Source organism: Elgaria multicarinata, chromosome 5, assembly GCF_023053635.1.
Source record: "Elgaria multicarinata webbii isolate HBS135686 ecotype San Diego chromosome 5, rElgMul1.1.pri, whole genome shotgun sequence".
NCBI lineage: Eukaryota > Metazoa > Chordata > Lepidosauria > Squamata > Anguidae > Elgaria > Elgaria multicarinata.
Window position 1 is genome coordinate 69,889,139 of NC_086175.1, and position 12,243 is coordinate 69,901,381.

General features: G+C 40.7%; 2 protein-coding genes across 2 annotated transcripts in view; one reads left to right on the plus strand and one right to left on the minus strand.

Moving 5' to 3' along the window:
* WDR4 (WD repeat domain 4) overlaps nt 1–12,243 on the plus strand; it is a 208,983-nt gene that overhangs the window by 147,861 nt on the left and 48,879 nt on the right. The gene's annotated exons all lie outside the window — the stretch shown is intronic.
* SLC37A1 (solute carrier family 37 member 1) overlaps nt 1–12,243 on the minus strand; it is a 32,318-nt gene that overhangs the window by 16,021 nt on the left and 4,054 nt on the right. Inside the window, exons 3-10 of the mRNA XM_063127553.1 lie at nt 12,029–12,155; nt 9,927–10,005; nt 9,253–9,388; nt 6,985–7,061; nt 5,656–5,822; nt 5,115–5,152; nt 3,044–3,175; nt 1,810–1,900 (exon numbers count right to left, since the gene is read on the minus strand). Coding sequence (XP_062983623.1) covers nt 1,810–1,900; nt 3,044–3,175; nt 5,115–5,152; nt 5,656–5,822; nt 6,985–7,061; nt 9,253–9,388; nt 9,927–10,005; nt 12,029–12,155 — 847 coding nt within the window. The remainder of the gene's footprint in view (nt 1–1,809; nt 1,901–3,043; nt 3,176–5,114; nt 5,153–5,655; nt 5,823–6,984; nt 7,062–9,252; nt 9,389–9,926; nt 10,006–12,028; nt 12,156–12,243) is intronic.

A 12,243-nucleotide genomic window follows, 5' to 3' on the forward strand; every position in this document is an offset into this window, starting at 1 on the left:
TGCATATGATAAATTATTGGTTGAAACTTACATTCTTACCAGTTGGGCTGGCTCCTTTGATACTGTTGGACTCCTTTCAATCGAAATGGAAAAAGTATTTGGGTAAGGAATTATCTCTATTGGGATTTTCTCCCAATGTTTTAATAGCTTTAGGCTACCCAAATGCTAAGGCAGCTGTCAAACAGATAATCTGGGATATTGTATTGCTAGAGCATGTAAGCTCATTGTCTTATGCCAGTCCCTTAAGAAATAAGACCTTTGAGTCAAGTGCTTATCTGACCGATCTGACTTCCCCTAATTATAGAAAAGCTTTTACTTTGGCCAGATTCGATGTTCTGCCCTCCAAGTTTTTGGAGGGGAGATTTCAGGGAATACCATTTCAAGACTGTCTATGCCCCTGTAATAACGGGGATGTTGAAATGGTGAGTCATGTTCTTCTATACTGCTCCTTTTAGTGGGATCTTTGGAATGATCTTATTCTACCTATTTTATATAAATATCCGGGTAGAACTGCAAAATTTTATATTTCCTTATTAATCTTGGATAAGATTCCTTATATTACCAATAAAGTGGCTAAATTTTGCTCAATTGCAATAACATGCCATACCTTTTTAGCCCCTGAGTGTATCTTGTGACTTAGACAGAATTGCTGATATAACTGTTATGAACTCTGGCTCTCTAGATGTAGGTAGATGTAATGTGGTAATGTATTTTGTATAGAGTGTTTGTCTGTTAAATGTACTGCTGGTATTGGTCAATGACCGTAATAAAATATATTCATTCATTCACTTCTCAGCTAATAAACTCACTGGTAAACCTTTTAACTGGAAATCTAAACTCCATAGTAACAAATATCATGTATTGATGGCTTTTTAGCAAATAAGGTGGTATCTAAATGTTAATAAAATAAATAAAATTATTAGGACATGGAACTGACTTCTGAACAATACAGTGAAGGCTAATGACACTGAGCAACCTCACTACAATATACCATAGCATTTGACATTTTTTTCATGACTTATTCTATTAGTTTCCTTAACATATTGTTTTTGGAAATTAAAAAGACTTACTTTGTAGCTAGTTCCCAGCACTGTTGATTTCATAAAAGTTTGCAGTTCTCTGGCTTGGAACATTAACCTTGGCAACTCATCATGCATACCTCCAATCCGAACCAATGCAAACCCACACTTTTTCTCTGGCACAATCTGAACGGGAGAAGAATTCCCTTCCATTCATCCCCTATTCACTCAGTCCTTAGCCCCATCAGTCTCTCCCTCCCCTTACTTGGCTATAGTAGCAGTAGCTAGGTTCCTCCTTTCATCCTTGAAATATATGGGGTATATTTCAGCTATTCCAACAAAAAACATTAGACACATTGGGATAATTACCCTAGCAGTGACCCACATTTGCCAACAAAAAACTGAGGAATCTACCTGCTGCTGCTGCAACCACCACATAAGGAGGTATTGGGGGAACAATTTGGAACTCACTCTGATCCTGATGAGTGCTACCCAATCCAAAAAGAGCTCATAATTTGATCTGGACATAACCAAGTTGTTTTTCAAGTTAATAAGGAAAAAATAGTTCAATTAACCAAACCCATTTATAAATTCAGCCCAGGGAAATTCACTAAGCACTACCGAGAACTAAAATTATTACTATTAACATCTTTTTAAAATATAGTCTCGGTGAAAAAAATCACCAATATTGTATTCTCTCTTTTGTCAACCCTGAATTGTAGTATAGCTTTATTTATGTTTTTAGTATGGCCACCCTTACAAAATTATTGAAGTTAACACAGATCCTTACCTACATTTGTGATGTACAATGGAAGCCAGAAAAGAAAAGTATAGCTGACCAGTTTGGCAAATAACAGGCAAAGAGAGAATTCTATCACTCCCTACAAAGAATGGGGGGGAAAAGGAAAACAAAATTAAGAAACAAACTACCAAACATGCTTTGCAGCTTGTTTGCATTAGAGTAATTTCAGTACAAGCAAATAATCCCTACGCAACATATAATGGCCTTATCCTATCAATTGGTATGCAGAGACAGCCGCTCATAGAATTAGACATAAAACACCTAGAATGGTGCAAAGGGACAGCTTGTTCTCTCATCCCAGTAATGGAATTCAACTTCAGCACTGACTTGACAGAGTAACTGTTTTTGGTATGCCTGTTTCTCTGAGCACTTGTGTGGCACAGGTGAACTACCTGCAATTTGGTAATGAGCAGGTGAGAGGCAAGGATGGATACACTGGGCCAAAAATGGCCTCTCCCAGGTCAGCAAGGAGACTGCTTAATAGCTCCAAGAAATATGACTGGTGACACTGAACCATTACTTCTTTGCACTAATGCTGCTTCTGGTAGTTGGCTCTATCCATTCTTTGCACTACTGTTGTGGGTAACCAGCAAGTTAAATACGTGTAACCCACATGCCAAATGTATCAACTCCAGTGCTGATCACTTTTAACCCAAAACATACCAGCAGGACCAGCAAGGATAAAATTGTTGCACAAAACCAGTGACAATGAGGTTCATTAGATGAGTGTTTCATTGCATGCTTGCTACTGCCCACTTATGGATGTACCGCGTCCTTTACATGACAACGTCCACTCATTTTTCCATAGCAAAATAGACCCCTTTTAATCTGACTTTTTTTAAAAAAAAAATGGAATGTGCCGCGATCTCCTGCAGTGTGCAGGAAAAGCAGCACGATAAAATCAGCCTCTGAATGGGCCATGTAGTCTTTTGTTTACTTCCTCTTTCCCCTCCTGGAAGATGAGGAAGTAATGAGGGACAAAAGTAGGGATGGAAAAGCAACAGTAAGGAAACACGATTTTCCCCCATGTGATGATGCTCATTAACTTCAAACCCTTGTGATGATAAGCACCTCCTATTGGGTACTTGGTGTTATATTTACATAGTTAATGCTACTGTCACTGGAGCAGCTGACATACTAAAAGCTATTCTCCCTGTTACATTCATCTTCTACAAGTACAAGCCAAGTCAAAATCCAGATTTGATAAAGGTGACATACTCACAGGTATTCGCAAAGCTCCAATGAAACTTATAGCAGACTTTCCATTTTCAAGTCCCTCACATAATCCATTGTTATGATTCGGTGGTTTTGTGCAATTGTCATTGTTAAGGAGCAGAAAATGCATCTCTGGATCCTACAAAAAATCCATCAAACTCAATGAAGGCAAGGAGATGTACAATTTCTTTATAAAACAAAGAAATTTAAATAATCTAAAGTACTGTAAAAAGGAAAGCAATTCGGGATTTTTAAAATATTAACTGGAACTATATGCTATTTATCTTTTTGAAACCACAATGACTGAGGCAATTTATATTTGTTTATGCCATAAACTTTATGAAATCATATTACCTGCACAGAGAGCAAATGTTCACATGGCATGTGTGGCCTGGCCTAATAAAATTTAATATTCATTCATTCATTCATTCATTCAGACATTTACAGCATCATTTTATTAGTACCGAGAAGAAGAGTCCCACTAAGAAACCTAATCCACCCTAGAGGAGACATTTTTTATGGGAGGTCTTTCCGCCGGACATTAATAGAATTATTCCCATTCCAAGAAGTGTATATTGTTAAGAAGGAAACCAGAGTAACTGGACAGTCGGCCACATTATCTGGGTTGAGGAAAACCCTCAACATTACCACAGGCAATTTATCAACACTCTCCAGGGTTCAAATTCTGATGCCACTGCAACTACTAGCTACCCATTCAAGAAGTTAAAGTGGTTTTAAAAAGTGCACCCTGTTGAACAATTTTCTATATTCCTCACCCTTGGTCTGTCTCTAACCTTGGATTAGGGAATCTGAACTATCCTAAGACCCCTCGGGGGTCTTAAGCAAATACTTCTTCACATAACAATACTTTTTCCTGTAGTGATTAGGTAATTTGTTATCATACTGAAGCTTTGAAAAAACTAATTATGAAAAAAAAAAATTACCTTTGATGTGCTTTTCATAATGCTTAATTTTGGTTTCTGAATGCTGAATCTATCTGACCCATTCATGTAACTTTGTGAATTCTGAAATATATTTTTATAAGAGTTAAGAAAAATAAGATCACAATCCTACGTAAATGCAAGCCTCATTAAAGTCAATGGGACTTCTGAACAAACATTTTTGGGATTAAACTAAAATCCTTTTTCTTTTATGATGATGACAATTTATACGTTGTTTATCATATCAAGTCTTTAAGCAGTTTACAAAAACTGAGGTTAAAATATATCATAATAAATACAAAAACTCATCAGTTAAAATGTTTAAAATATTTAAATCCAACCTAAAAGCACAGTAGTTAATAAGCGGACTAAGTGGGCAGCACACTCATTCTAGGAAAAGATTGGATAAAGAGATGGATCTTTAAGAGACGCCTAAAACACGCCACAGTTGGCATCTCCTGAATACCAGGAAGGATGGGTTCTTCCTCAGGACAGTGCTTTGAGGTTTAAGATGGCCTCAGAGAGAGCCTGTGAGTTTAACAGCTTTGTGTTAGACAGTAAATAGAAGTTTTGCCACTGCAACGAAGCATCTGGTGTTGCAGGGTCATCTTTCCTCACTGTCCTAATGCCTTGCTCTGAGGAAGGATCCTATATCATAAGGTAGGGGCCTGCACTGCTGACACAGCTAAAATTGGAGGGAGCCAGCAGGCCAATGCAGCAGGTGGAGGAAAAGGGAGGCAAGCAGCTGCATCGTTTGCTAGCCACTTCAGGCAGTGGAATGTTTTGGGATGGCCCCATGTATAACACTGCTGCCAAGGCAAACATTTTGACCATTTGTTTCGTGTGTATGTTGGGGGGAACTGTTTAACGGAAAGCGACAACGCCTCCCCCCCCCTCAATTTTGGCTCAAATACCTTTAAGGCATATCCGTGTTTGCAGTGTAGTGTGCAAACCTTCGAATTGCACAGAACCTGATCTCAAGTTGGGTGCTCAAGTAAAAATAAGAAGAGGGAAAATGAGATGTTTGTTAGCCTTTACTCTGAACTATCTTTTTTCTCCTTGCCCCTAAAGATCTTGGCTGTAAACTAATATTGTGAAACAGAAAGTGTAGAAAATGGAATTACAGCCTTTACTTACATTGGATGATGTACATGTACAATTTACATCCTTAGGATCTGAAATAAAGAGAAAATGCAGTTCATGGAAGTACATATAATTTTTTTCCCAAAATGCTGCTGGTAAACAATAACTAAAAATGCTTATTAACATGCTTCAGCACCAAATGCAATTCAACAATTTAGCATTTGCATTGTGTCAACTTAAACCCACCCAACAGCTTTGTTTATTTAAAAATATGTGCATGCCATGTATAGCATATCCAGGTGGTTTACAATTTGGCTGTTTAGACCTACAATCAAATTTGAAGAGGGGGAGAAGGTTGCAGATTCACATGCACAATCACCAGCCCTTTACGCCATCTACCATGGATTCTCACTCTACACCTTTTTTTTTCTTTCCACATTCTGCAAATGTAGTATGCTAAGGCTGTTTTACAGATAGAGCCAGAGAGGGTTTTTTTTGTGTGTAGCTATGAACAGACAAATGTTGGTCAATCACATTTATCGTAACTGAGAACATATTTCGCTTTGCAGAAGTTCAATTAAAAACAGACACTTACGTTCAACAAGAAACAGGAAGCAGACTATGCCCATTAAAGATATTATAATGCCAGGCACCACAAAGGACAGACCCCAGCAAGTAGACACCCAATAGCCAGCTATTAAGGATCCTAAAATATTCCCTACGGAGGTATGCGAGTTCCACAATCCCATTATCAATCCTCTTCTGCAACAAACAAAAACAGAAAAAACAGTTTGTTAATCTTCTCATTAACATCACCCTTAAGCAGAAAGACACAACTGCATTTAAATTTCCAAATTGTAGGCATACCTAGGCAGATTTAGTGTTGGGTTCTAGTGTTGCTTTAGTACTCCTCAGGGACAGCCCAAGGTATTTTTGCTGCCTGAGGTGAAGGGCAAGAAAATCCCCCTCTGTGTAAAGAAGCCAATCAGACTGACTATTGACTCTTACTGCAACAGATGATGGGACAGTGTCCTCCACTGCACCCAAGGATAGCAGGCTAGGTTAGAGGAAGCAGGGCTGGCTGTGTGGCATACACACATCTGTCCCCTAACCACTCGCTGCTGCTTGTTCACTGCTGTGCCTGGTACCTGCACAAACAAATGCTACAGTGCTGAAGCATTGGTGCTGGTGTGCATCACATAAACAGAGCAATGCAACTGGTGGAGTAGATGGTCTTAGCTGCCGGCCTCTCTGCATGTTTGCTCTATCTGGGGCTTCCCTCAATGGCAGTGTCCATGGCACACTGGGAAAAGACAACTAGGTGAGACAGCCAGCCAGCCCTGACCAGGCCAGAAACAACCAAGCATTGTCACTATTGAGGAAGCAGCTTTAGAAGATCATCATGATGGAGGGCAGTAACAGCTGCTGCCTGAGGCGTCTGCCTCACTTTCCTTAATGGTAGGACCAGACCTGCTGCTAGTCCAGCAATGCAAAGTTCTTCAACTTGCACTGTTCCCAAAGAAAGCCACATGGCAGGCAGGGACAGACACATGGCCTGAACAAACTGTAGGATATGTATTGCTGCCTAAACCTAAGGAGGCCTTTTCTCAAGACATTTTCTACACTCTCAGCTGAGTGCTTTAATATCTGGGAGGTTGTGTCTGGAATATGCAGTTATGCTTGTGTGAAAAAATGCACCCACTAAGACTTCACACTACTGTTTTTTCTTTAGAACTTCAAAACACGTAATATTTTGGTGCCTTTATTACTTTCCTAATAAGGAACATTTAATGGCAAAAGTCTACAGAAAAACAAAGCCTGTATCAGCAAGTGTGCATTTTAGTCACTGACAAGGCAGAATAGGACATTAAGAGTTAGTAACGTGGTACTCTGGTCAAAGGCAGAAAGATTATATACAATTTACCTTCCTTTTCCAAACCAGTTGCCAATGCAAGTAACCACACTGGGCCAGCCAGTAGTTTGTACAAATCCGTTAGCCACCTGAAATATTTTTTAAAATGGCAATAGTTATCTTCAAACAACTCAAGTATTTCACTGCTATACTACACAACAAGCCAGCATTAAATAACGTTTTCAAACTTGTGTTAAACTTACTAGAAAAATTAATGTTATGGCTTCTGGCTGCTTATGCACTACCAGGCTTTTGCTATGACTACATAAAGCCTTAAACAACTTGGGACCAAAATACCTGAGAGAACACCTTCTCCCAGATCAACCTGCCCTGTCACTGAAGTCATCAGGTGGCATGCTCCTGGTGTTCCCACAAGGACAATGATTAGAGTCCACCCAATGAAAAGTCTTTAGTGTGGTAGCCCCCTTTTTATGGAACTCCTTGCCTCTGGAGGTCAGGCAGGTGCCAACATTGTGTTGTTTTCGGCACCTCTTGGAAACATCTTTATTTCAGGAAGCTTTCCTTGACTGACCAGCCATGATTTTACTGGTATTCTGTTTTTTGAAATAGCATATTTTTTAATGTACATGTTTTATTCTTTTATCTTTTATTGTTCACCACTCCAGAATCTGTTTAGATGTGGAGTGTATTATATACATGCTGTAAATAAATAAAGTACAAAGCCTTTTTCATTTAAGTTGCAAGTACAATATATAAGACAGATTTCAACTCTTCTCAGTCAGTCCTGTATTACTGAGAACCTCTTCTCCCTTGCCACAATTTGATCTTCCTGAGCCTTTTGGAAGCCTGAGAGACATGAGTGTTTCCTATGTAACTGAAAGATATACCACTTATCCTCTGGCTACTTAACAACTGAGGCTGGAGTGAACTGAAGTAAAAAAGGGCCGGAGCAATTAAATAAGAGATACACTGAGTTATGCATGACTGGTAACCGAGGGGGAGAGAATCTCAACAAATAAGATGGTAAAAGAATATAACAAGAACAGAGGCAATTGCAGTGGCAAACAGTTGGTGGAGAAAACATAGAACTTAGGCTGTTGCTAGACGAGGAGTTAGCCTGGTGTGAGGCCTGGTCTCCCTTCTGTGCATCCAGATGACGCACAGGGGATCCCGGGGTCAGGCTGGGCTAAGTCCTCCCTTGAATTCGCTTATGGCCTGGCTTTTCTGAGGCCGGGGCTGCGGAAGGTCTAGCAGAGTCCGTGGCTTTTCCCGGCTGCTCACTTACTTGCTAGTAGCTGGGAGAAGCCATGGACTGTTATTATTATTATTATTTATTTATATAGCACCATCAATGTACATGGTGCTGTACAGATAACACAATAAATAGCAGGACCCTGCCACATAGGCTTACAATTCCATAGGAGCGCTGTGCCCATTGGGCTGGGGGGGGGGAATCACGGGGGGGGGGGAGAGATGGGGGCCGGGGGAAAGAACGGACCCGGCAGGAGAGATTGGGGGGGGGGAAGAAGAACAGGGACAGCCATGGCGGACGAGTACAGGGGAAGAAGAACGGGGACGGGGGACAGGCATGGCGGACGGGGACAGGGGACAAGGGAAGAAGAATGGGGATGGGGGACAGGCATGGCGGATGGGGGGAAGAAGAACGGGGACGGGGGACGGGCATGGCGGATGGGGGGAAGAACAGGGACAGGGGACGGGCATGGTGGACGGGGGGAGGACAGGCGAGCGGGGACAGGGCATGGCGAATGGGGACAGGGCATGGCGGACGGGGACGGGCATGGCGGACGGGGGTAGGACGGGTGAGCGGGGTCAGGACAGGGCATGGCGGACGGGGGGAGGACGGGCGAGCGAGCGGGCAGGGGGGCATCAGACATCATGGGGGAAATCAGGGGGAGCAGGGAACCCTTTATTTTTTTAAAGGAACACTTACCTTTTTCGTGAGTGCGCTCCTGCGCACATGGCCATTTAAGACTCAAACAACTGGAGCACGTGACGGGGTTTTCCCTTGCCTCGTCGCGTGTTTACGTCTAGCTAGGGGCGATGGCGTGCGCTAGCTGCAGCGCGGCCTCGCCCTGACTCCCGACTGGATTATCTGGTAGGTCTAGCAAGGCCCTAAGTAAAGCATGTGTGTCACATTCCATTAAATTAGATAAGCCTTTGGTCCAATTTAGCACGGCTATTCTTATGTTTTTAATGCTGGGATAAATGCGTCTTTAGTCAGTTCTAGGAGGCCATGTTCTTGTGCCATATTTGAGAATTCTAATGGATAACTGAGAAAAGAAACACAGGCATGCCTACCTGAGCCACGATGTAGAACCACAAGTTGTGTATATTATAGAAATAGCCAAATCCAAACATTGCTGTAAAGAGTCCACTGGCAAACATCCCTCCTGTGAGATAATATCGGATAGGCAAACGCTCTCCTATTATGCCACTTTGAATTAAGGCAAAAGAGAAGGAGATAAATTTTGAATGCATACTGAACAAAGTTTTATTGATATAATCTTTAAAATATAAAGATCTGGCATGCAAATCTGACAAATTATAGCCAGCAGGTTGCGGGGGAAGCTGTGGCGTTGGGGTGGTGGGAGAGGGAGAAGCGGCAATGGCAATCCCGAAAGGGGGAGGGAAGCAGCGTGGTGACAGGTGGCAGCTGAGGGGAGTCACAGTAGGGAAGGCAATGAAAGGAAATGCTGAGCAAGGAGGCAAGGAAGAGGGAATCCAGGTAAGGGGGAAGGAAGAAACAAGGGACTCTAGGTCAAGTGGGGGCGGCAAGAAAAGAGGGAATCCAGGTAAGGGGGGCAAGAAAAGAGGGAATTGTATGGAAAAAATGGTGAACCCGAAAAGATGGCCTACCCTATACCCTTGAGTGTATACAGACAACATTTCTTCTCTTTTCTTTAGTAATACCGCCCCCAGAATTTGAAACCATGAAGCAGGATTACGAAAACAGTAAAAAAAATTTTTTTTACCTCAGATACATTCCAACTGCATAAGCACATAGAAATGAATAATCGAGGGCTCCCAACAACTGTTTGTAGTTGCTCTTATCTAGGAATACATGTTTGTAACAGTTTATGAGAATGAATTATTTAGGGCTTGAAAATCATTAACTATTTAATACAGAATATATATTGGGATGGTACAAATGATTGAACAACCCACCATGACTTATTCAAACTATGGTGGGCTGCAGTGCATACAGAAAGCTATTTTGCATATTCAGTGCCTGACTGCGTCTTGTCATATTGTGCAAACATGGGAACTACAGATTATGCAAGGGTTAAATAACCCTCACATAACCCATGGTCCCTGGGTTTGCACAATATGGCAAGTTATGATTGGGCATGGAATGTGCAAATCCTGCATGAGCTACAGCCCATCACAGACTTAAAAAACCCACGGTGGGCTGTTTTGAACATGCAAACTACTTCATTCATTCTTGGTGCAGTGTAAAAGAGGGCTTCTAGCAGATATAAAAACATAGCTTGATCCTTGGCAAAGTTTACTTAATCAAGATTGTATTTCTGTAGTGCACTACTTTTGTAACATTCTAAGTGGGCAACCTAAAAACTTTATTTTATACTATAGGATTATAATCTCCAGCATTATAATAAGCCTTAAAATAGAAAATGAAACATCTTGTAAGAGTTAACATTTGTTTTCCCAAGTGAGATGTAAAATGTGCACGAGTCTCATACTAGCCCCATATGCCATGTTTACATCTGGTAACTCCATGGGGAAAATAGCGCCTGCTAGCTCCCACCCGACCTTCATACTGTCAGCTAAACCTGTGCATCGAGCCATGTACATAAGGTCTGTGGTATGATTTGATACTTTCAAAATCTAGGGCCTAGGCCAGATCTCACACACATACACAGGTAGATTCTGAGAAGGCTGAATACATAGAGTTGGGGCGGGGCTACTGGATGCGATCCCTTCTGCATTGAACGTAGATAATAGCAACCAACGAGTGCCAAAGGCACACAACTTTGGCACTCTTTGGTTGCTATTATTCATATCAATTACTGCCTTCTTTAATTTTGAACATCGATAAGCCTTCAGAATAGAGCTAGTACTATTTGTACACAAAAAGGGGAGAGAAGTCTCAGGATGCTGTAGAAAAGTTTATTGTACAAAAGTCTGACGCGTTTTGGCCTCTTGTTCGGTTTTTTTTAAGGCCTTCTTCAGGGGGTTGTTATAACATCTGCAGAAGTAATTAACAACAAATTATTTTGTAATGGCGACTAGAATCCTCATGTTTAATAATTTCTGCAGACATTATAGCAACCCCCTGAAGGCCTTATTAAAAAAAACACAAAAAACCCCAACAAGGCTGAAACTTGTTGGGCTTTCGTACAATGAACTTCTGTATAGCACCCTGAGACTTCTCTCCCCTTTTTGTGTTCATCTTGGATGCTCACCCGCCTTGCACCCTGGTTCTACTTGTGCCAGGTATGAATGCTGCTAATGCAAGGTGGGAAAGGGAAGGAAAAATAAATGTGTAATTTATGTATTCAAAACTTTCTTCAGGAGACTTCAAGGCAGCTAACAATAAATTAGAACAGCCAACCTTTTCTGAGGTGGCCCCCCAATTGTGGAACAATCTCATAGTTATCTTTTCAGCATGAGGTTAAGCCTTTTCTCTTCTCCCAGGCATTTAGCAATACGTAATTAGCCTGGGTTTGTTTCTGTATGTTTTTGTGGTTTAAAATTTTTGTATATTGTTTTTAAGTGCTTTTATCCTATGTAAACTGCCCAGAGAGCTTCGGCTATCTGGCGGTATACAAATGCAATAAATAAAAATAAATAATGTAGCCAAAGTACATTTCTGATACAAAAAGATTTGAAAAAATGCTGATTTAAGATCGATGTTTGAAAACCTTCTTTATTGATCTTAAGACCAATCTCTAGTCTTTTTCTAATATTATCAATAATTAACTGCCTAAACTATTTTTACACGCTTTTGGAGCAATATTGCAGGACAAAAGATAATAAAGTTTTCGTTTAGAATCGATTCTATTTTGGAGATAGTATTTTATTCAATTTATTTGATCATGTCTATAATACTCACGAAATGGCTCCCAACCACAGCGAGATTCATTAGGTAATCTTTTAACGGGCTGAATATGGATGCCATATTCTTTGTCAGTGTTACGCTCAATAACTTGTGGAGTAATGCAGTGCTTATGCAATTCACCCTAAATGAAAATGAAAAAATATTCAATAAAACTTCTTACTGCATCAAACCAAATTAACTAACTTTTATTTAACATGATTTCAAAAATT